Genomic DNA, 24,886 nt, shown 5'->3' with positions numbered 1-24,886 from the left:
TTTGTGTTGTTTTAGCTTAAAGTGGTAAAGTTTGGTAAGTTTTCCCTTGGATTTAAACAAAACCATTCCAATCCCCCATGACTCTAGTAAGATTATAATCACAGACTTGAATAAGAGGCTTGATTACTTCAAACAGATATGCCCGGTTTATCTTGGACAGCTTACACAGTGTTGTTATCCAATGTAAACTGGATCTTAAAACACTGAAGTGCTGGAGATTATTGATAAAAGATGTTATCAACCTCGATAAACAAGCCTTGATTTGTTAAGTGTCAACATGTTCTCATATGAATTCCATTCGGGCATAAGAGAGATATGTTGTCCAAAATATCCAAGTAATAAATAAAAATGTGGAAGAATAGCCTGCCAAAGAGGGGAGACAGGATGTGATCTAATGTCCCATGTGTTTTAGGATCAGGCTTTTTTCAATAAAGCAATCTCCCCATAGACAGTGTGTGTAGACAGCTGCAGCCATTACTATGCATTAGCACAGTTCACTTAACTTCAAGCTTGAATGCAACATTTCTTACATGATTCATCTACTTGGGTTGAAGGATATTATTTGATGTAAAGAGTCCTTATTTTTATCATTTCAAACCCACTTAGAAAAATTCTTTCTTCATTCTCTGTGTTAGCAAGATTCAAAGCCTCATTTTTCAAGTGAAGGTAAGGTAATTTTATTTAGCGCACCAGTCATTCACAAAGAGCTTCACAGAGTTGGATAATTTCTCACGATAAGAGCATTAAAATACCACAGAATGGCATCAGAATGAGATTACAGTAAACAAAAAATGATGGAAAAAAGCTATTTATCACTTACAAACAGGGGCAGAAGAAGTGCATGACTGTTGTACTCAAGTAAAATGTACAGTTAAAGTACAGTTACTCTGTACCCCATACATGCAGGTGGCCCAGGGCTCAAATCAGGGCCTGTGGCTCTTCACTGCATGTCACTCTCCACTCTCTCATCCTTGATTCCATTTCTGTCCACTGTCCTATCTTTCTAATAAAGACAAAAGCCCCCAAAATTAAGCTTAGTGTTAGTTCAGCCAATAATCTCACGCTGAAGTTTGTCTAGCCATTTATTATGCAACATAATATGTTTGGCGTCAGGCTCCGACTTAATCACTCCTCACAGATTTTACATACAGAATTTGAGGAGTGGTAATATAACAGCTTTGACCCCCCAGTCGGAGCCAACAGGTGGATGCTGGGGTGGAGGTGGGTTGAAAGCGAGAGCACAGCATTGATCTAGGTGCAGCGATGCAGCAGAGGTAGAGAAAGGAAATCTTGCAGCTTAAATAGCCCACTAGTTTGCATGTCAGGTGTGAATGATTGTGCTTGAGATTACTGGCAGAACTAACTCGCTGGCTTCATTTCATTTCATACAGGACACTGAAGTCATATGCCCGGCTGATCCCAATTATCTCCTCCCAGCCCCCACAGCCAATCACAGCTCTTTCTCTCAAAACAGTGGTTCATTTACATACAACACCCTTCTTACCAATCCCTGCTTGCATTAATGCTGATGCACCACACCACTGCTGCTGCTCCACCCCACCCACCTCCTTTATAGCATAAAGCTGTTGCACCATCATATTCAGTTTTACGCTTCTATGTATTAATTGCTTTTTAACTAATTTTATTGTATTCAATATGCATTGTCATAAATGTGTATATTTACAGGTATGTGCTGGAAGGAACATGACACACGTGTAAATCTGCTTAGATCAGGCCACACTCACAAACTGAGGGACAGTGCAAGAAGGAGACTAAAGTGAGAGGCCGCCAAGACACCTATAACTACTCTGAAGGAGTTACAAGCTTCAGCAGCTGAGATGGAGGAGACTCTGCATACAACAACTGTTGCCAGGTTCTTCACCATTCAAAGCTTTATAGGAGAATGGCAAAGAGAAAGTCACCGTTGTAGAAAACTCATATTTAATCTGGACATGAGTTCACCAAAAAGCATGTGGGAGACTCCATGGTCAATGGAAAGAAAGTTCTTTGGTCTGATGAAACCAAAATGGTGCCTTTTGGCCATCAGACAAGACTTTATGCTTGGTAGATGCCCAACACTGCACAGCAGGTGGTGGCAGCGTCATGCTGTGGGGATGCTTTTCAGCAGCCTCTAAAGGTAGAAGGTAAAATTAATTTGGTGAAATACAGGAAAATCCTGGAGGACAATCTTATTTAGTCAGCAAGAGAGCTATGATGTGTGGGATTTATTTTCCAGTAACACAATGACCCAAAGCATACAGCAAAAACTACACAGAAATGGTTTAAAAACAACAAGGTGAATGAGTGGAGTGACCGAGTCAAAGCTCAGGCCTCAGTCCAATAGAGAATTTGTGGCTGAGCTTGAAAGGGGTTGTTCATGCCTGATCTTCATGCAACCTGACAGAGCTTGAGCAGTTTTGCAAAGAAGAATGGAGTAAAATTGCAGTGTCCAGATGATCGTGTATCCACACAGACTCAGTGCTGTGACTGTAGTCATAGGGGGCATCTATTAAATATTTAAAGAGGCTGGATATTTATTTTGGCACTTATTTCGCATTACATATTTTTTAATTGGCATCACTTTGTAGAAAGTGTCAAAGTTTTGGTGTCTGCACTTTACACTACTGTTACTAGAGAAGGGATGTTAATTTTCAAGCATAGCAAATTGGTATCTTCAGTGTTGGACCATTTTAATCTGATTTTACAATTATAATAAACCAGAGAATTTTTCCAAGATTGGAGAAGTCGTCTGCCAGAAATAGAAAACAATAAATCCCAGCACTGTGGTGATTTTTTTTTGGACAGAAATAAGTAAAAACATAGACTGTTGCAAAATACACAAGCCCCTGTTTTCAAGCATGTTCTTTTTGTGTCCCAATCATTCAGCGATAAGTGATAAATTAAAGTAGGCCTACCACATTTATCATGCATGTGCCAGCCTTATAAAAATGTATGAATCTGTTGGCACAAAGCCAATTGATGCTGATTGAATATGTAAAATCTCATGATGTGGCAGACAATTCTCTGGCACAATGGATACAACCACGCAATCCAAGCGGTCAGAGACTTGGCAGTGTTTTCATGGATGCAACCCACATACTCAGCTCTGCTGCACATGTCAAAAATGCATGGTCCTTAAAAATGTGGCACCATTTCAAAGAGAAATAAACAGGCTTTCCAATAACATGAGATTTTCTGCTAAGAAGCAACAATGAAATAATTCACCAAACACAAGTCTCACGATTTTATGCTTAGTTTAAGAAGTCAGTCATGCTTTGATGTTGGCATGGCTTGGTCTTACATTAGATGCAGTGACGCTCTGTGTTAGCTGATAATGGTTTCTGATGTGTTACCGTGCCATCATTGTAACATCCATTACAGACTGATGCCAGTTTTTAATGCAGTGTCGCCTGAGAGATCGTCTGTCACAGGTATTCAATGCTGTTTTTTTTTTTTTTTTGGCTGTGCCCCTTACATGCAGGGAATTGTCCGGGAATCTTTTGATGGTATAATGGTCTGTTGTTGGAAAAATCTCTCAGTTTTTCACATTGTACATGGAGGAATGTTCTTCATAAACTGGGGGACCATTTGCCAATACAGTCTTTAACAAAACAGAGAACCTTGAAACACTTTTGATCGCTCTCCTTTTGTACCCAGTCATGGTACTATTGCCTATTACCATTTCACCTATTTACCTGTAGAATTTCCCATGTTTCTTGAGCTTTCCACAGCTTTCCTTGTGTTTCCTTGCCCCATCCTATTTTGTTCTGGATAATATTGTACACATAAAGTTGATAGCTCGCCGTGTTAGTCTTTGCTCGTGTTCTGTTTTAGTGTGTGAGTGAGTCATCTGTGTGTCCAGCTTTGTTTGTCTCGTGTCTTTCTGTCTGCTGTGCTGTCAGTCATCTGTATGCGATCTCGGTACATTTCAGCAGGTGGACATTTGTTTGGTTGGTTAAGTCGGGCCTGGCGAAGTGGCATGCAAGGTCCGGGTTAATCTGGTTCCTCGGGTGAATCATCAATTCTTCCAATACAGTTGCTCAGTGCCATCTCTGACTGCAGCACTTTGTTTGTTCTCGGCCAACAAACATTAGTTTGTGTTTTGTAAATTTTGTTTATGTGGATTATTGGTAATTTGGGCAACTCTGTTAGACTCTTTGTAAATCATACTCATCTTAGTTGGTGTATTGGTTATTGTGTTTTATTGGGGGGGAATAATTCTCCTTTTTCAGAGCAACTATTGCTTTAGTTTGTACCACAGTCTTTTGTTTGAATTGTTGAAAGAAACCTTTTTGTTAAGTATCAGTAAATAAATTTTTGTTCATTCAGGAACACTGTCCTGCCATGTTATCACAGTTTTACGTGGCAGTGAAGGCTCTGCTCAAAAGATGCTCCCTGGGTTAGTTAAGCAGCATGTTTTGACTTTGGCTAAAAACCCCCATATAGATGGATACATTAATGGTAATTCAAACTGAATACAATAAAATTAGTTCGAAAGCAATTAATCCATAGAGGCACGAATCTCAACAACAGGGTGCCACAAGCTGTATGCTATAAAGGAGGAGGCTCGGGTGGAGGAGGTTAAGCTTTGCTAGCTGCAGCAGCAGCATCGTGCATCAGCATTAATGCAAGCAGGGATTAGTGAGAAGTATGTCATATTTAAATACACCACCGTGTTGAGAGAAAGAGCTGTGATTGGCTGTGGGAGCTGGGAGGCCATAATTGTGCTGTAAGCTGATCATGGCTGGGCGTAGGACTACCGTGTCCTGCATGAACTAACACTGAGTGTCATTTGATTTTGCATCTGACCAAGTAGCCTATGCTAGTTTGGGGACCTGGAAGGAAACACCTTTTCTTTCTTCTCTTATTACCTCCGCCAAGGTTTATGGTTATGTGATCAGGTGGGTTTATTAGTTAGTTAGTTTGTTACTTTGTTAGCAACATAACTCAAAAAGTTCTCAATGGATTTTGATGAAATTTTCAGGAAATGTCAGAAACGGCATAAGGAAGAACTGGTTAGATTTTGGGAGTGATCCCTATCACTGTCCAGGAATTTTTTTAAGGATTCTTTACTATTGGGAGATAGGGCTAAGGCTAGGGTGTTTTTCTAGTTTTGTTATGTACCTACCCCATAGATGGGAACGTAACATAATTTGGGGGTTCACTCAGCATCCAAACCTGTGACCTCTTGCACCGGACGTGAGACTCATTCTCCTGTATTTTTGAAAAGTAAGAAAGTTTATCAATTTTAACATTAACTATATTGTCTCTGTGCTGTTTTCTATTGAATATACGTTGAAAAGGATTTTCAAATCATTATGTTCTGTTATTATTCACATTTTACATAATGTCACAACTTTTCAGAATAAGGGTTTGTATAAATGCAAGTCACCCACACACATGAAATTAAGTCCTAATAAAACCTATACAATCTACACAGCTAACAGACCTTTAAGTGCTTCTGCAGGTCCTGGCTTCAACCCAAATAAGCCCCTATTATTTTTCATACTCTGTATTTTACAACAGAGAAATGAATTTAATTAAAGGGGTTTAAAAAAAGGTAAAAAGAAAGACTGAACACTGGGCCAAACTCTTTCTTGGCTTTCCTTTTCTCACATACGACGGTTCCCGTAATTCTTTCTAATAACTTCCTAAAAAGCAGCTGGTATTTAACTGTTGATTGTGCAAATGTTTGGAGAAAAAGACTTTGTTATTCTCTCTAAACCTGAGAAAAATTCTGAAGTTCACAGCCCTGTAATCCCTCTCCATTAAATATAGAGGTGTAAACATCATCTTTAATCTCACTCAGTGACAAAGTGAGTGAAGGTCATTCAAGGGACATCTACAGATTCTGCTCCTTTTTTAGGTAATTCCTCCAGTAATCTATCTAAGCTTTTCAAGATGAAAGTGCATGAAAGTGTTTAATCAAGTTCATGGACTTACCCAATACTGGGTCATCACATTGAATCTTCTAGAAAGGAAGGCATTTGTGCTGGGATAGAAGCCACCAACTTCAGACTAGAATGAAAACAGTGATGGATGTTTGGACTGAAGTTAAGGATTCTGGGTCACTTGTGGTTCGGAGTCTGTGGGGTTTTAGGAGTCTCACTTACTAATCACATGCCTGCTGAGCTGCTGTTTTCAGGCTGAGAGAGGGAGAGAGAGACCTCCTTCAAATGGGAACAAACACTCCAATCCGTGCTCTCGTTATTACTCATCATATTTTTGGCAGGCTTTTTTCCCTTCAGACAAACTCTGGACACTGCTACATGATGGTTTAATAAGTTTCCACTGATTCGGTGGAACATGTGCAGACAACTATCACGAAAAAGTAGCCTTCCAACTTTTACAACAGATTCAAACAGGTTGCTCCTCATGTTACATGACATTATCGAGGACACTAAACAAAACTGCCAGAATCATGTTCGCTGTTATAAGGTCAGCTTGGGACTTCTGATTTCAGTTTATAGTAGAAAACAAGCACAGCTGTTTATAAATGTGTGAGCCATCTAAGCATACAAATGTTTAGTTTACACAATCTATCAACTGCAGCTGGGATATTTCCTGCTGACTATGCACACAGATGTCAGTATTTTATACACTAGTGCTTTTAATGTTATTCTTCTGAAATCTTTTTTTCTGCAGAGCAGCTTCAAGAAATGGTGTGTAGTTTGCACCACAAAGCAAAGCTTAAAGTTCAAGTCTGCTCCCTGACTCAAAACAAGAGGTGTCACAGCATGCAGTCTTTCTTCAAACATGAATACGTGTGACTGTTTTGTTGCACCAATAGAGATACTTTTAAAGGGTGTAACTGAACCACACCACCCTGGTTATCTTCCAAACATGCCTCTTGGTTTTTGGACGCATACATCAGAGCACATTCTGCTTCAGATAATGATTCCTGCGGTCAGTGATGACCTGTATACAGGCTGAATCACCGCTTTGTTACATAACTCAAGTAACAACAAACATTCAGTCCTTTTCAGAGTGAAAGAACAAACAGGGACAGAAGATGATGTAAACACAATACATCAAATTATTCAAGGGTCCCTCTGTTAATATAGACCACAATGTCTTACAGAAAGCAGGATGTCTGAGGAACATTTGGCTATTGCAATCAACATCTAAAACCGAACAACAATTGGATTGTGTGCACTGTCATTTCTCTGCTGCTGTTAACACAAAAAGCAACCCTGCTCTATGATGAGAAAAAAACAGTTACATCTAATCTAAATAAAGCATTTAATAAAGGGCCAGGCAAGTGGCAGACTGGGGGCCACATGCAGCGGCTGACCTCTTCATTGCGATTGAGTGCACAGGTGAAAAAAGTACATATATTCAAGTAAAAAGTTAAAGTAAAAGTTCTGTTACTCTGGTTGAAACTTACTTAAGTAGTATAGTTCTACTCAAATAAAAGTAAAAAGCATTTAATTTAAAGTTTACTTAAAGTACTGAGTAGCTACTGAGGAGATGTACATGATCTTGATCAACAAGAGAACAGATCCCCAACCAGGTTGTTCAGGTAAAGTCATGCCTCTTTAAGAGTGTTAAATATACATCACAACAGAGACAGTATTAATTATACTCATGAGGTTGAATTTAACACTTTAAAAGTGTCTGTTTTGGTCCACATAGTTAAACTGCGCTTTTAAATGTTAAATATTTGACAATATGACAGAGCTGCAGTGACTCTTGAGCGATCTGTGGTGAGGTGGGTCTCCTCTGGCAAGAACAAAGCAGAAAGTTAACCTCCCAATTTATGTTTAGGAGTCCATGCATTGTGTTGTATTTTGAAAGTACCAGATACTCTACGCTTTTGACTTCCTGTTTGGAGCTTTCTGATTAACAGGAAGTGATGCGGTTTGGCAGCGGCCAGCGTTTCGTCCAGGCTTGTTTCATTAGTTTGTTTTTTAAAATGATTCTGCTGAACCACAGTTCAAGAGTAATGTCTGATTTTCATCAGATTCTTTTCAGTTAATTTTAATTTATCATTACGTTCGCCAGTTTCAAGTCATTTCAGTGACCACTGTGGGTTTTCTTTCTTTACCAACAAGTTTGGCCATGTGTGGGGTTGTGCTGGGGTGCTCTTGTGTGGGTGTTTAGTGGTTTGATGGAGTTTTAGATGTACTGATTGATTATTATATTGTAGACTTCTGCCGTAATGACACTACAAGACGTTTTCCAGCTTGATTGGGGCATTATTTCTCCCACTGAACACAAGCTATTGTGGCCTGGGGCCAATGCAGAAACAGCAAAATTTTCACATCTAAATTAGTCAATTTAGCCTCAAATCAGCACCGTCATAGGAGTGACTGAAAGGCTTCTCACAAACACTGCCTCCAAGTTGACATCAAGGAGAACAGTGTTCATTCCATCAGCTAAAACTATGACTTAATATGTTCAACGAAGGCCTTTTACCATGAGAAAGACTAGACTAAGACTAGCCAAAAGTAGATCTTTGATAACTAAACCAGACTAAAAGTAAGTTAAGTTTTCCTCAAGATGAAACTAGACCAGGGGTCCTCAATTAGTTTTTCCCTGGGGGCCAACATTTATTAAAGACAGAAAATTAAAAATTAATATATTTTTTAAAATTTCAATCTTTTTTCCCGAATGTCTCATGGGCCAGATGACACCTAACGGTGGGCCGGAAGTGGCCCATGGGCCACCATTTGAGGACCCTTGAACTAGATCCAGACGTTATTTAGTTTTCATCGTACATTCAAAGTTTGTGATATTTCTCAACTGGGGGTAAAATGGTCAAAATATGATTCATTCGTAGCTATTCTGCTTCTTAGCTGTAGAAAGCAGGGATCCCAGGTTTGCAGAGTGCATAGAGCATAGTACTACGATTTGGTACCAGATTCAGGCAAGAGAATAAAAGTGAGGACTAAAAGTTAAGAATAAAATGTGAGGACTTTTTATGGGGGGTAGAAATTAATAAATGTGACTAAAACTAAAAGGCACTGAATCTAAAGACTGAGACTAAAACTAAAAATAGCTGTCAAAATGAACACTGATCTGTAATTGATGTCATTTTCCCTTCATGATATGCTAATCCTATGAATCTGTGGAGTCCTTCTGAGTTTAAATCTATTTGGAGGACAGTGGATGATAAAAATAGAATCTTTTCTTTCTGTATTAAACATTAGAAGCATTTATGACATAATTCTACTCATATGTTTTGAGGTAAAATAAGAAAAAAATTATGAAATAAGACATTAAATTTTCCTAAAAGTTATATAAACACAAAGGCAGTCCTTCGTGACCAATTAAATAACTCTACTGTGTCTGCAGAGTAAGACCCAGAAAACTATTCGAGCCAAGCCAAAGCTGCAGTGGAATCTGGGTCAGAGCTAGTTAACAGATTTGTCTTTCAGCCATGCTCCTCCGTGTACAAAGGAAAAACTACAGCGTGGCAGTCTGGAACCAGGTCGCTGCAGAGTCGGAAAAGTGCAAGGTCCTCCAAAAGTGGGAACATACACCGACCCAGCCAGCTCTGACAGTGACATCCAAACACCGTCACGTCTGAACAGAGGGCCATTAATGTGGAAGGTCACAGTAACACAACCTCACAAAAGACTACTTAATTGTGCAAGAAGACTCATTTGTGTGTTTTAATTTCCTGTGCAGCTGAGAGGAGTGTGATGCTGTGAGTTTAACGTCTACCGTTTCAGACTGAATAAACACTAAAGGTTATGTTTGGACATCTGGCCAATATTTCCATCCTAACATCCATAAACTGGCCATTACCATTTGATCATTAAAGTTCAGAGGCGCCATTATACATGAAACAGAGCGTTCATGGTTTTACATCTGGTTTTATGTGTTTTAACAGATAAGCCGCCCTGCTCTGAAGTTTATGTCTTCAAAGTGATTAGAAACATTAAGAACGCTATTAGCAGAGGTTGGGCTTCATACAATTACTGCTCAAGAAAACAGACTGGAGTCAAGACCACCCAGTGAACATTGCAAGGACATTTATTTAGTAGAAATCTTGCAGGAGATTCATACAATAAAGATAGCACTGCAGAAAAATTACAACCGTTGTTTAAATGCTGGGTGGCCGTGGTGAAAAACAATTCTCTGGTGTTTGCTCTTAACCTTTCAGCAACGTGTGAGTCAGAGACAAGGAGGCACTTTGACTGTCGAGTCCATGATTGTGGAAAATTAGATCAATCTGCGCTAGAGATGTTAAAAAAAATACCCTCAATGTAAGATTTCATTACCAACAGGAAGTTATTGAAAAAGGGACATTAAATGGATTAGTAGGGAGCTCTCCAGTTGACACAGTACACCAGTGTACTGAGAGGACATGATTATAGAATCTTTTTCTGTCCATCTATCGTACTCTGCAGCTAAAGTAGCAGTCCTGCTGACTAATCCCCTGATCAGTCAGTCAGTCAGTGAGGTCGCTAGTAGATAAAGTGGTTCAGTCCAGTGTCAACAATGTTTACAGACTTTTCAGATTTATCTGCAACCAAACTTAATGTTAATTTCTTTGTGATTAGCTCTATTCAGTTATTCCTCTAGCTCCGATGTCTCTTCTACAGCTTGGCTTTGCCCGGCTGCAGCTGCAGGTTTTGGAGCTTCATGGCCAATCCCATGTTCCCTGTGATCTTCAGCTTGCCCTGGAAAAATGCCTGTGAATCAGAGTGAAAAAAACACACCATCATCCAAACAGTCCCTGAATGTGAAGTACGCTTTCAGCCTGTTGCAGAGAGAACTACATGCTGCTGGTTAAAGGAGTTAACGTGAGAGATTAACTCAACCCAGGGAAAGTGGGGCAACATCAACAACAGCTTATGAAATGTCAGGAAACTGCATGACACACAGGCGCAGAGTGGGGAGGGTCAGAGGAATGAATGTAAGTGGACTGGAGTGCAAAAAAGAGAGAGAGTGAGGGATGAAAGGGTAAATCAGATCAGGAGGTAATTATCCAACCACTGTGAGAGAACAGAAATTCTTTCACTGTTACCTCAGGTCTCAGGGGGAAAAATTTAGCCTTTTCATGAGTTTCATTGTTTTTTTCTGTCTAAATTTCTGCTTGAAGTTGGTTTAAAAAAAAAAAAAAGGAAAAGCTTTAATTTGTTCTTGGAGCATGCATAGGTATCTTTCATGACACATTCACAGTTCAATGATGGCTAAGCTGTGGATTTCTGATGCATTTAGATCACTGTAAATGGACTGTAAGCATGACTGATTGTAACATTTTGTTGCCCATTGTGATATGGGAATGGAAGAAAAATCTGTAGATAAAAATGACTTAACTACAACATAAAAGGTCTGTTTTTTCCTTCTCTGAAAAAAAAATGAATAAAAAAAGAGAGCCTGATTCTTATTTGCTGGCCTGCCCACAGACAGTGCTGAGACCCTGATAAACCCAGAGAGTGGGCCCCCCGTTTTGATTTTGGATGATATCAATGCATGTGTGCTGGATCAGTAGCATTGGTGCTAGCATCCTGGCTAACAGTTACCTCATTTTGGAGCTAAAAAGTGTGTCAAACTATCATTGAGTTCTGATGTTGTGAAGTATCTGTGGTCCTTTTTAAACACTTTTTTTCCTCCATTATTGCCACATCTTGCCTTTTTTTAACCACGTTTTGCTGCTTTTGCCAATTTTTGCCACTTTTGGGCCACTTTCTGCCCTTTTGTTGCCACTTTAATTCTATTTGTCAACCTTTTTCACCAATTAGTCACTTTTTAAAACTTGTTGTCCCTTTTCTCCCATTTCTGCAAAATCTTTTTGCACCATTTTGCCATCTTAGCTGCTTTTTTGCCACTTATTGTCCATTCTTGCTACATTAAACCCATTTTTGCCACTTCCTTTCGCCTGTTTTTGACACTTTCTGCCCATTTCTTGCTGCTATCTGTCAACTTTTTTGGGGATTTTTAATGCATTTTGCCACTTCTCGTGGAATTCTCATAATCTTTGACCCTAAATCCCATTTTGCCTGTTCCTCAACCAATTCTGCCACTTCTTTAACCACTTTTTGCTCAAATTTGCAAAAATTTTTGCCCGTTCTATCATGTTGCCATTATTAGCTACTTTTTTGGCAATTTCTGGAATATCTTTTTGCAAATTTTTGCCTTCTTTAGCAGGTTCTGCCCATTTTTGGCCACTTTTTAACTTTTTTGCCACTTTAATCCTGTTTTTGCACTTTTTCTACTCATTTTGGCACCATCCTTTTGGAAGATTTTGCCACTTTAGCAGGTTTTTGCCACTTTCTGCCTTGTTTTTGGCACTTTTTGTCAATATTTTTTTGCCACTTTTCGCCTATTTTTGCCCTTTTTTTTTCTATTATTTACCCTGTCTTGCCACTTTTCAATGATTTTTGTCTCTTTTCACAATTTTTCAATGATTCACTATAAAGCTTTTCAGTTTTTTAGCTACAATTTCTGACATTACTTTCCTAATAGTTCTGTTCATCCACCCAGATTGTTTACATCAACAATAAAAAGGTATCTCTGTTTTAATAAAAGGGGTTTACATTTTGAAAGAGTTATATTGAACTACAGCATAAATAAATTAAATTCATGTTTTGTTGCTTTGATAAGAGGGGTTATCATTCAGGTTATAAATAAAACATGGTTATCACAGTCTAACTTTACAATTGACCATAATTTTGCTGCCCTCCATGGGCCCCCAAAGCTCTCACCTTTTCCCCCCTTATGGGCGGCTTTGCTTATTTAAACTCTTTTAAACCTTTTTCTTCCTGCCAACAAACAAAAATCAACAAAGCAGGTCCAAGAGTCCAAAATTCCTTCCTAGTGAGGACAAGTTTACTTAAAAAGCAGACTGATTTCTAAAAACAGCACCAGCCTCTTCAATTATAGATTAGGAAAAAAAACAGACATTACTCAAATCAGGGCCTGATTACACTTCCATAAAACACATTCAGTGTTCGAGTGACTAATTCAAGCAGCAGGTGTTCATATGCTTTTGTGATTCCACCAAAATAAACTTCAGTGTCTGTTTATGGTGATGAAATCTGTTTGTGTCTCACCAGTTTGTTTCTAAAAGTTTAATAACAATAGAGGAAAAAATAAGCCAAAAATAGGCCATGTCTGTTACATGCCACTGTGTTGAGCCCTTTAAGCTCTCATCTGTTCAAATTCATGTCATTAAAACAACTCTGAATTGTAGTTCAGGCTTTAAAATAACAGCCAACTATTGGGCTGCAGTTATGGGGACAGCTCTAATAGAAACAATCAAGAAAAGTATTCAGTGTAAAAAAGCAATGCTTTCCAGGGATGTGTATAACACGCCAGCTAATCAATTAAAATAAAAAATACAATTAAAATTGAATAATTAATACAATCATTAGAATATCATGTAAAAGGTGTGTTTTTCCCTATGACTTACTTTATAAAGTTAATAAATTCTAGATTCTTCTCATTAAAACTGAAACATTTCAAGACCTCTTTTTGTTTAAATCATGATGATTACAGCTCACAAAAATAAAACAAATTCACTCTCAGAACACTGTGAAAAGTTCCAATTTGCAAAGGTTTCCTGAGCTGTCATTCCCTTATAATTTGTATACCAGAGTATTTCATGAACTGAGTATGCGGGGAAGCCTTGACTCTTGTTATGCATAAACCCAAAGCTCCAAGTGGTTCTCTTTAGGTGCAGGAATCATTGTATGTGTCAGCCTATAGGGGCATAACCTGAAAGAACTGGACATTTTATGGTTGTTATTTTGCAGGTGGACTCGGTAGAACATTGTTTTGGTGTGATTCATTTATTTTTGCTATTAAGACATTATTCAAATAAATGAATCCACATATCCAATTAGTGTCAGTGGCATCACTATCATGTAAATTTCTTAGTCCTGTTTTATGACCAACAATTGAATCCTTCTCTTACTTAATCTTTTATTTTAAATTGTTAACAAACGTTGAATCTTTGGCATGTAAAAAATGTACAGTCCCGTGGACCTTAAACTTCTGAATAACATGTGCAGCTGTAGTCACAGGAACATCGGGCTGCTTGGAGGCGGTCTTACAGCCTTTACCTTCAAAATGCTTGTCTATTTCTTTCTAATCTTCTGGGACAACTCCCTCCTTAGGTTTCTGGTGTCTACATTAAGGTTGGTACACACCATGATGCCAAACAGCACACTGACTACTTTCACCCTTTATATAAGCAGTTCATTTTCAGTAAATTTTTACTTATTATTACTTTTGTCAGTTTCAATCTGATTCAGCGACCATTGTGGGGTTTTCTTTCTTTAATGAAAGTGTACCAACAATTTTGTCCATATCTGTATAGTCTCTATTTCTGTTATAAGCCATGAAGAAGCTGTGGCAATGATTCCAGTCTGTTTCATAACCAGCTAAAACCTGCACACAGGAGAGTGTATCTTCTAGGGCTGTAGTCAACCAAAGAAAAACTTGGTAAACCAAAATCTCACCCAGGCACCAACCAATCAATCAAAAAAAAAAAAAAAGAAAAAAAGAAAAAAAAGAAACAATAAAAAAAAAGTCACCTCGTTGGGGACCAGTTTAATCCATACAGGTTCCTTACTGCACCTGCTTGGTACTCTAAATGATCCTAAAATGAACTTAAGAAGCCTTTTGAAGCATTAATACATTTTTAAGGCTCATCATGTCATACTAATTAATTAATTAATTACATACTAATTAATTCAGAGACTTTCAGGTGCACCTGCATTTAATCTCTGTGGTCCCAGCATAGTAACTCTTTAAACTTATACAGCCTACAAAATAACCTCAGATCATTGTTTTATATTCATTTAAAAATGTAACTATTAACAGGATCACTTGATCCAGCCTGCGCCGTGTCATTTATGAGCATAAAGCAGACAGCATGCAGCGTTTATGAATGGTGGTGAGAGGGAAAAAATTCACTTGTCGGGACTTAATGACCAGCAGACATCGTCTTTTATAACCTCTGCTTTCTTGTCCGTCTGTAGAACAGCGCCACTTCAATACAAACAGCCTGAAACTTTGTGACTAGTTGAAGATCTGTTGTTTCATCTGTTGTTTCTGAGCATTGCTGCTGTAAAAATATGAGAAAATATCCCACTCTGTGGCTCTTTGTGTGCTTCTCTACCTGTATGTCCCAGAGCTGCATTGCTCCTCCGTCTCCAGCAGCACGTCTCTCTAGATTGGTGGGGGGGGGGGCTTGCTGTCCAGAGTGATCTTGGTCAGACACAAGCTTTTCGACCAAACAATCTTTTCTTATCAGACATCCCCAACCACAAATTTTTCTCTCATTATGCACGCATGATTTTTAAGTTGGATCAAAACTGTTTGTTTCCTCCATTGTATATGCTGAAGATAACATAAAGAGAATTTTTAATGCCAAAAAAGCTAAAAATATTAAATACCGGGCCCTTTAATGCACACAAAAACATCTTATTTTGTCATGTCTCTTTCTTTGAGGCTACTTACTGGAAATCTGTTTTATGTTTTCCCCCTGCACAGCAACCACTTTATGTCCTCTTGGCAGAGGGCTTCAAATTGGCACTTTCAGACTCTAATGACAAAGTGTAGCATTTTGTCTGAGTTTCACCAAGGTGCTGACACAATATCATCTTAATACCATATCCAACTGGCAAATAAAGCTGTTCCATTTGTAGGAGAACTTTGGACGGGACTCCTATGATGACATAAACTGCAGGAAAATGTCAGGAGGCCCCGACACAACTTCATCAGACCCTAGATTTAGACTGACGTCAAGCTGTAAAAAAAAAAAAAACACACTATAGAACCATGTAGTGTAAAAAAGCATGCTAATGTCTTGGATCTTACATTCATCTACTGCCTTTCATACATGGATTTAATCTAAACATACTTAAAGTGTCTTTTTTATTAACTAAACATTATTATCTATGATGGTGAATATTTAAATTAAACGTACTAGTCAGAAAGTCCACTGTTTGTCTCATGTTCCATCGATTCTCAGTATTTTACAACTGGCAGTAATAGCTGCCTGCGCCAGTGGTTCCCAGCCTTTTTTCTATGGGGACCCCCCATACTCCTATCTAAGAAAAGCTAAGCCTCCCTGGACTCACTTTAAGTTGTTTTCATTGAAATATCCCAACATAATAGGCCTACTAACTTCACAGTTGCTTGCCAAAGGATCTATGTATAAAGGATCCAGTATTACAACAGCATGTAAGGGCCAGCCTAAAAAAGGAGGATCTGTTACTTTTCCAGAAATACTCCAAATCTTTAAGTTTAAAGAGTCGTTAATTTACAAGAAATAGCATGTCATTTTCTTCTTTAAATGCTGTTTATTTTTGAGAACAAAAAAGTGTAATTTTTGAGATCATAAAGCCAAAACCGCTGATTGCATGAAAGAAAATCAGACCATATAAAGGAGTTTTCCTGCAGTTGAGAGCCTTATGAAATGATACTTCTCACTGGGACGAAGCATTAAGGGAGTACTTGGGGTTTTAGCCCTGAATAATATCATTACTGTTATCATCTGGACTTAGAGGAGATGTTTCTGTAAACTAGTGTTATCCAACCAGTGTTTTCAGTCTGGTTTCTTGTGAATTCCTGACTGTACAATGTTGCAAATTTATGACTTGAGATTTTAGGGTCCATAATGTCAAAATTTACAATTTTTTAAACTTGGAAATTCCTTTTTTTCTTAATATACAACTCTATAACCTCAAAAATGTCTACTTTTTCTCTCAAAATTTTTGACTTTTTTTTTTTTTTCTAAAAATAAATATATACTCATTATTGTTTTTTTAAAATATATTTTAGGGTTGTCCTAGTATATCATCTTCTATTCATGATTTTTTTTTTTTTTTTTAAACAACCTGGACCCTACGTTGGAAACCACTGGCCTACAAGAACATGACGTTTTTTCTTACTTTTCATCCCTCCAATTTTGCAGTGTGGGTTAAAAGAAAGTTGCATGCTTTTTTACACGCTGAAACAATACAGAGTATTGTAACTTTAAACTATGTTTGCTCTTTTCTATGCAGATTTTCACTTTCAAAGATGAGCACAAAAAATCAGAGTTCACCTATTAACAGCTCTTTCAAGTCTCCAGTCAAGGTCAGTGTTTCACTTTTTATGGATTTCTATAGACCAACACTGAATGTTCAGTCTTTAAAGACTGTCAATAATTACACCTCCAGGTGGATGGGCAGTCAGCACTTCTACTTTCTTCAGTGGTTAGAAATTTGTTATTTACTTCCACAAGCAACTACCACGACTTCATAACTTTAGTAACTTGTGTGTCTACTCTCATGTTACACCAAGGATATTGTTTTTTAGCTACAACAGAGAAAAAACATGAATTCTTCCAGTCATAATGTCCTATGGACATTTTAAAAATTGGTTAAAAGTGGCGAAAAGATTTGGCAATAATGAGTGGAAAAAGTGGTGGAAGTGGTTCAAAGAATCACAAATTAATCATTCCAACATCAGAACCCAATAATAGCTTGACACACTTTTCAGCTCCAAAATGATGTAGCTGTTAGCCAGGATGCTAATCCAACACACATGCATTGATATCATCAAAAATCCAAACTGGGGAGGGTCCATTTTCTGGATTTTTCAGGGGCGCCACCTAGTCTGTGGGCAGGCCTGCTTGTATCAAAGACAAAACATCAACCTTTAAACAATTACATTTCTCCGTTCATTTGTATTCCTGATTAAATTTTATGGCTCAGAGCTGCCCAATGAAAGGCAAACAGCTATTCCTGTGTGATAAGATAACAGAGAAGCCAAGAGGGTTGTGAAACCAGTGGACATTGCCGCCATTGTTTGACTGACAGTAGATATTGAGGATGAGATAAGAGTAATGATAATACTCTAATACATCTGAATGTAAAAGACCAGGGAAATTAACAGACTTTTGTCTTCTCTGAATCAGAAGATTTCAATTAAAAGACAAAAAAAACCCACCCAGATGAAATACTCACAGTCTGTGGGTTCATCTTCCCAGTCATCAAGGCCAACAAGTCTGTGTCCGACATGGAAATAGTGCAATCTGCTTTCTTAGCTGCAGGGAAGAGAAATGGAAACCAAGATTGATGTAGACATAGAATATACATCTCAGGGATGTTTGCTTGCTGAAATATGCTTAATATGTAGAGCAGTGGTTCCCAACCTTTTCCAACTCAGGGCCCACTTTTAAGTCTCAAATATTTTCGCGGCCCACCTCCGACCCCATAAATATGGAGGCCATATAATGTGTTCTCGGGGCACTTTTCTTTATTGACGATTGAACATAAAGGACTGAACTGAATACTAGGGATGCACCGATCCATCTTTTCTGGTCTCAGTACCGATTCCGATACCTGGGCTTTGGGTATCGACCGATACCGATACTGATCCGATACCAGTGTTTCAAGAATAACCTGCATGCCCTACTGTAAGACAAGACTGGTAATTTTTTTTCGGTAAAAGGCAAAAAATGAGTACATATAGATTACTGAAGTTGACATTTATTTAAACTATGACGTGTTTAAATGTTTACCAGCAGTTTGGTAAAAACAATGCTTCAGAACTTACAGAAATTACTATTCAGTTGTAAACTTTTATACCCTGTAGACTGGTAATGCAGCAAAAAACAAAGAAAGTGCATCAGAGGTAACATCCCAGTACAAAACTGTATTACACAAGTGTTTTTAACCACATACTGTAAACAAAGTGACAACTCTGAGAGAAAATAGTGCAAACAACCTTGTAAAAAAGGCTTAGAGCTGGTTGCCTGGATCGGCACCACGGATCGGCCCTTTCCCACCAATACCCGATCCAGCTTTGAGGGGCTGGATCGGGCCGATACCTGATACCAGGATCGGTATCGGTGCATCCCTACTGAATACAGGAGAAACATGTTGGAAGCTCCACAGTCACTAACACAGCAACTGTAACATGTTACAACACCTTCAGTATTACAGTTTTCAAGGAGCTGTCCACACAATAACCTTGAGATAACAACAAAAGTTCCTATCTCTCATTTGCTTAAGTTTTAACATTTAAAACACTATTCTGTATATTTCTATTTTAATATGATTACCCCCCCCCAAAAAAAAAAATACTATTTTGGAAATGATTTGGCAGCCCACTTGCAATACCACAGGTTGGGAATCACTGATGTAGAGGTATTTTCTTGGGAAAGTATTACATTCACCAAAGATAAAGTGAAAAAACAGTCATACAGGCCTTGAACTTTACACTCATCCAAAGTTGAATATTAACCAAATAACATGGTTCTATAGGTTTGCACTGTCATATGACAGAACACAGGGTTTTCCTCACCTGTGTCATTGTGAACGCAGCCGTTGCCGTTCTTCACATCAACATACCAAGTTGCCTCCTGCCCATTTGGTCCATCTTTAACTTTGAAGGCAAACACTCCACCGATCTTTTTCACAAACTGCTCTCCATCCTGTAAAGAAACATCAATTTCTATTCAAACTGCAGTGGCAACCAAATGTTTAGCAGCAACATGTCCAAACTAGGCATGCAATGTTGTATTTCTTTTGTGGTCTAAGAGATTTTTTTGAGAATAGATTTTACAAATTTGGAACTGTTCAGCCTTTGGCAGGGGATGTAATAGCAGGGCAACTTACAATATGGTTAGATTAACTGGTATATTGCCAGCCAACCATAAAATGATACGCTAGGATATCTTATTGACTGAGGAAGATAAAATGTGTCTGAAAAGATAAAGTGCAGGATTAATGTAATTTTGTTCTGCAATCTGGTGCCCATTTCACCTCTTATCACACGTATTCCTTTCACTTATTTTCACCAATGTGGGAAACCATTTTCTTCATTGACCTCTGTTGTCAACCTCTGCCAGTTTACAGACTAGCTTTTGTTCATCAAGGATCAAAGATATCTTCACTATCCCCTAAGGGGCAATGTGCTTTAAAACCAGTAGAGCCATACAATCCATTCCTTAAACCCCAGGAATAGAAAATCAATAAAAAATAATAGCACAAAAGTTTTTGCACCCTCAAGGGCGAGTTAAAATCATGTTCACAGGTGTGGCAAGAGCCTCATCAATACCCCTGCCAGACGTGTACGTTAACTGAAGTGAATCAGGTTTAACATTAATAATGTTCATAGGTAGCCTGACAACCCAGATAGACTGTTTCATACCTCCATGGATATACTTCCCACTCATCTGGGAAAGCTCCCATAGAAAGTGTTTGGGGAGGGAAGGACTTTTCAAAAAATTCTCGGAAGGTAACTGGAGGAATGTTCAGTCGGTCACATTCATGAAGGGCCAATCACAGCGAAAAGACAAAATGGCGTTGTGCGCATGCGCTTCTCTTGAGCTGACAGGCTACCGCTGCCGTAGATTGTTAATGGTGGAACTTCACAGTGAATAAAATTGATGCCAAGGCCAGTCAGCATCATCTGAGCTACTAGCTAACACGGCAGAAGCCATTCGATACACTGGCAAACCCCACCGGTAACAATCGCAAACCCATACCAAGGTAGTTACTTTTAACAAACAGGACATGCTACAAAGTTTTGGAGCACTCTTCAGCATTTATCTGAGCAGCTGAAGAGGAAAACTGTTCTGAAGCAGCTGAAGAGAGTGCATGTTACTCCCAGTGTGGGCAGATATGATTGCATGAAACTCACAAGTGGAGTCGTTTTTCCTCAAGCCGACAGTTGAAGGTGGTTTAATTTGATGCACAATACTGATGTGCTTTTAGTTTATGTTCCTCTCACAAGAACTGGTGTATTTTTTACACCAGTTATATCTTAAAATGACGTTATGTCACAGAGCCTGTGCGACTCGATAGCAGTATCGATAAACTAAAATGTTAGCAATTTTGGGGTATTTGAAAAACACAGAACCAACCATGTGTAGGTAACCTTGTAGGAATAAAGGCAGTTGATCAGTTCACTGTAAGTTGTTAGAGAACTACGATTCAGATAAACCTTATCTACTCTTGTTGTACCGCTGACCTGTTGACCTCAGGCTCAGCTACACCGCATTGTCTGGCATCAAAAACTGAAAACTATTGGTCAATGCCACAACGTGAATTTCCCCACACAGTATAAATCCATCCATATATCCAAAGCCCATAAGTGTCTATTTGATCACTTTTAATAATTTTTACAGATTAAAGACATTAAATTAATTTCCTTTAAAATTCTGACAAACACAGCAGCTAAAGAGAAATTAAAATCGAGATTTAAAATAATTTCATTCTTTTATATGCCATCTTCAAAGTCTGTGTATTTGTATCTGCTGACGATATATGTCTTGGCACATTTGGATCGATTCCACAGTCTCGTTTTATTGCACAAAAATAATGTTTATCTTATGCTGACTCAATCGAACAAATGGTTTCCTCAAATATTTTTATACCAGATTCATCTGAAGCTCTTGGATGGGCTGTCTATGTAATAAGAAGGATTTGTCAACAATGGCAGAGGGCAGCACGAGAGCAGCATGGATACTTATAGAGATGGTTTTAATGTAATATGTCAGGCAACTCGTGAGACAGATTCCAAATACTCAAATCAGAGCTTGTCTTTAGTAAGGGAATCTGATGTCCCACTTTGGCATACTAGAAAAGATGGAAGTTGTTTTTTTTTGCTTCTATTTGTGTCCCAGTGTTTTCAGTAGATTGGGTCACTACCTCCTACATGAATATTGATGTTATTTCACTAGTAGAGTGATCTCCATAAACAGTCATGTATACAATTGTGCAACATGCAGATAAACCAAAGATATGAAACTGTCTCATGTGAGAACTACTTAACCTATAAATACAAATAAAGCACAGACCAAAGTGGGAACTATAACACTAAAGCCCTTTTCACACCGCCGCGCGGCAACTCGCCGCCTCCAGTCATTTTAATAAGGGAAGGGCGGCAGACGGGAAGCAGTTTTAACTACAGCGGTAGGACCCAGAAGAGGTTGCTGCCCACATGAGCGGGCACAGATGTTGCCCTGCCGCTCGGAGTTCAGCGTGTTGAACTTTCTGGTGGCAGCCACCTGGCAGCAGCCAATTACATCGAAGGAGGGAGAGAACCCAGAAATAGCAGGCTTCGCGGGTCAAAGCAAACAATGGAGGAGCTCATAATGTTGGTGTCAGAATATCCTGAGCTCTACAACACAGCTCTACCGTCATACAAAGACAACCAGAAGAAAAACTGTAGAACAACCACTGAAATGTATTTTCTAGGGGGAATTATTTTGATGACGGGACTGTATTTTTCCCTTTGTTTTATAGTACATTATACATGTTAATATACAGAGATTGTGAGATACTCTACGTGTTTTTGGGGAGGGGGGGTTGTGATGGACTTGTGGTCGGGCTCTGCTGTGACGTTCACCGAAGCACCTCTACATCATTGCTGCCTCGTACCATGGCGGTAGCAGCCGCTTTAAAAAACGCTCGGCATTTCGGGGGACTCCTCCAGCAGAGAGGCGGTTTTCAGGGTAGTTACTGCACAGTGGTGTGTAACCGGCTAAAGTATTATTTTTTTCTAGATATACCTGTTCAACTGCTCTTTAATATAAAAATCTAATCAGCCAATCACAAGACAGCAACTGATGCATGTAGGAGTGAAGAAGTGGTCAAGACGGCCTGCTGAAGTTCAATACAAGGATCAGAATGGGGAAGAAAGGTGAATTAACTAACTCTGATGTGCCATGGTTGTTGGTGTCAGATGGGCTGGTCTGAGTATTTAAAAAAGCTGCTGATCAACTGGGATTTCCATTGACAACCATCTCTAGAGTTCACAAAGAATGATCTTAGAAAGAGAAAATATACATTGAGCTGCGGTCTCTGGGCCAGAGGAGAATGACCAGACTGGTTCAAGTTGATAAAAAGGCAAAAGTACTCCAAATAACCAGTGGTCACAATCAAGATATGCAGAAGAGCATGTTGACCTTTAAAGCTTTGGCTTTTTAAATGTGGATTAGATAACGACAAAGGATGTCTTTAGGTTCTGACAAAAATAATTACAGTTGCCCTCCAAACTCCAAATGTTATCATTTACCTAGGTGTGTTTTATGTACAAAGAAATAAGCAACTGGATTTTAGCTCCATAATGTTTTTACTATACAATGCCCTACTTTTTTATTACTCGCTTTTGAACAGGAGAAATATGCCTGATTTTACATATTTCAGCTGAGTTCTTGTGTAGTTTATTGAAATGTCAGATTTGAATATTTAAAATTAAAGTATTTGATTTATAAATTTGATGTACTTTGGTACAGAATTTTTTAAAAAGTATCAACAGTTGTAAAGTCTGAACTGTTATTTGTTTTTTATGCAAACATGAGTTGTCAGTCATTGATGGGTTATAAATATCTCTGCCCACTATTTATTAACCCCGCTTAACCCCAGATGTGCATTAAAACCTCAAATAAAATTATATTTAAAATCAACAGCTGAAAAAAAATGGTCAGGTCTTATCGATTAGTGGTCATCAGAAGTAGGATATTAGCGGTATCAGCTCAAAAAATACTTATCGTGCATCACTAGTTGAATTGTGTGTGGGTGGGTGTGGGGGAACAGTGCAAACAACCTTTGATAAATGTGTAAATGTGCAGTTGGAAAGGTGCTGGACAGTGATCACTGAATGTATTTTTTAATGTCAAGTTTTTACAAAATAAGTTTCAATTATAAGACATGTAATCACCTCTTGGAGCTTTTTGTTGATTTCCTGGAACACAGCATGTGCTTTGAAGCCCTCCAGTCCATCACTGGCACTGGTTTCAATGGCTTGAATCCTTGATGCGGAGAAGGTATAGAAATGAGAAAAGAAGTGACACAAATGCATGGTTACAAAACACAACAATTATTCGGTCTGATTTTTTTTCCTCTTGTACAAGCACACTTATTCCTCCTTAATGCTGCTGGAGCATAGTGTTTGTCTACCTTTGTTAATACCCCATTATAGCACAAGAATACCACCAATTAGTCTTCAACTCAGAGGTGCACAGCTAAACAAAGCCCCCTAGATTAGCGCCCCCGCTATTAAAACAAGGTCCATTAAAGAGTCTTGCCTCTTCAATTGACAGCTCACTGCCTTGCTTTCAGTAAATGTAAACAATCAGCCATCTAACATCTTTAGGATCTGGTTCTCCATTACAAAGTGTCAGAATAGAGACATGCAATATGAGCCCAAATACATCTGACGGTAAGGACAGCGAAGATTAATGTGTCATTATCACAGTTCAACGAAGTTTTAACACATAATTAAAGGCTAATTTGACCGTAATTATTGGCGTTATTACGCTATCTTAAGTCTTGTACAGTGTCAAGGTGCTACAGGTAGCATACAGACGATAACTTAGCATCAATCATCAGGATATTTCACAGCTAACTTGATGTTACCCATGAACAACAAGGTTAACCTCGATGAATTGTTCAAAAACATAACATTTAACGACTCATTACAACACCGTACAATGCATAGCTAGTCTCCTTACCTTCGTGTCTGTAATTCAGGCATTTTGCCGCGATAACGTTAGGACAAACAGTGCTTCAGGTTAAACAGTACCTAAATGATATAGGTTAGCCCGTGTAGATATCTATGGCTAACTACACTTCCGCCTTTCATCCGAGCGTCCTGAACCTCCAGACTCAACGAGTCGATGCCAGATAACTCAACGAGAGTACCGTGAATGTCTCTGAATGCCTTTTAACATTGAACTCATACTTTGACTGATAGACTGTCTGCTCTCTACCAACAACTCCTACATGCAAACATAATTTTAGCCCCCATAATGTCCCACTGTGGAGTCATAGTAAGTTAAAAAAAAATCCATCTTTATGGAAACTGGATGGAAAAACAAACATGGTCAGTCATGCATCTAATGCAGGGGTGTCAAACTCAATCACAGCAGGGGCCGGATTTTGGATTCATGACTAACCTAAGGGGCCTAAAAGGGTCACCGTTT

The 24,886-nt window shown here is 38.6% G+C and overlaps 1 protein-coding gene across 1 annotated transcript; it reads right to left on the bottom strand.

Moving 5' to 3' along the window:
* Positions 1–9,963: 9,963 nt before the first annotated feature.
* Positions 9,964–24,571, bottom strand: scp2b (sterol carrier protein 2b). The gene is made up of 5 exons (XM_041791714.1): positions 24,416–24,571; positions 23,623–23,713; positions 19,258–19,387; positions 17,916–17,995; positions 9,964–10,643 (listed from the first exon to the last, which is right to left on the bottom strand). The coding sequence occupies exons 1-5, from the start codon at positions 24,436–24,438 to the stop codon at positions 10,548–10,550; spliced, it is 420 nt and encodes a 139-aa protein (XP_041647648.1). The 5' UTR covers positions 24,439–24,571; the 3' UTR covers positions 9,964–10,547.
* Between the last annotated feature and the right edge of the window lie 315 nt (positions 24,572–24,886).

Source organism: Cheilinus undulatus, linkage group 7 (assembly GCF_018320785.1).
Source record: "Cheilinus undulatus linkage group 7, ASM1832078v1, whole genome shotgun sequence".
NCBI classification, from domain to species: domain Eukaryota; kingdom Metazoa; phylum Chordata; class Actinopteri; order Labriformes; family Labridae; genus Cheilinus; species Cheilinus undulatus.
Note: the sequence above shows the minus strand (reverse complement) of the source record. Positions and strands in the feature narration are given on the sequence as shown.

Coding starts and splice junctions, on each gene's coding strand:
- scp2b (XM_041791714.1), bottom strand. CDS start 24,438: ATGCCTGAATTACAGACACGAAG. Junction 19,388..23,622: donor TCAACAAAAAGCTCCAAGAG/GTGATTACATGT, acceptor GTTTCTTTACAG/GATGGAGAGCAGTTTGTGAA. Junction 17,996..19,257: donor CTGCGTTCACAATGACACAG/GTGAGGAAAACC, acceptor TCTTCCCTGCAG/CTAAGAAAGCAGATTGCACT.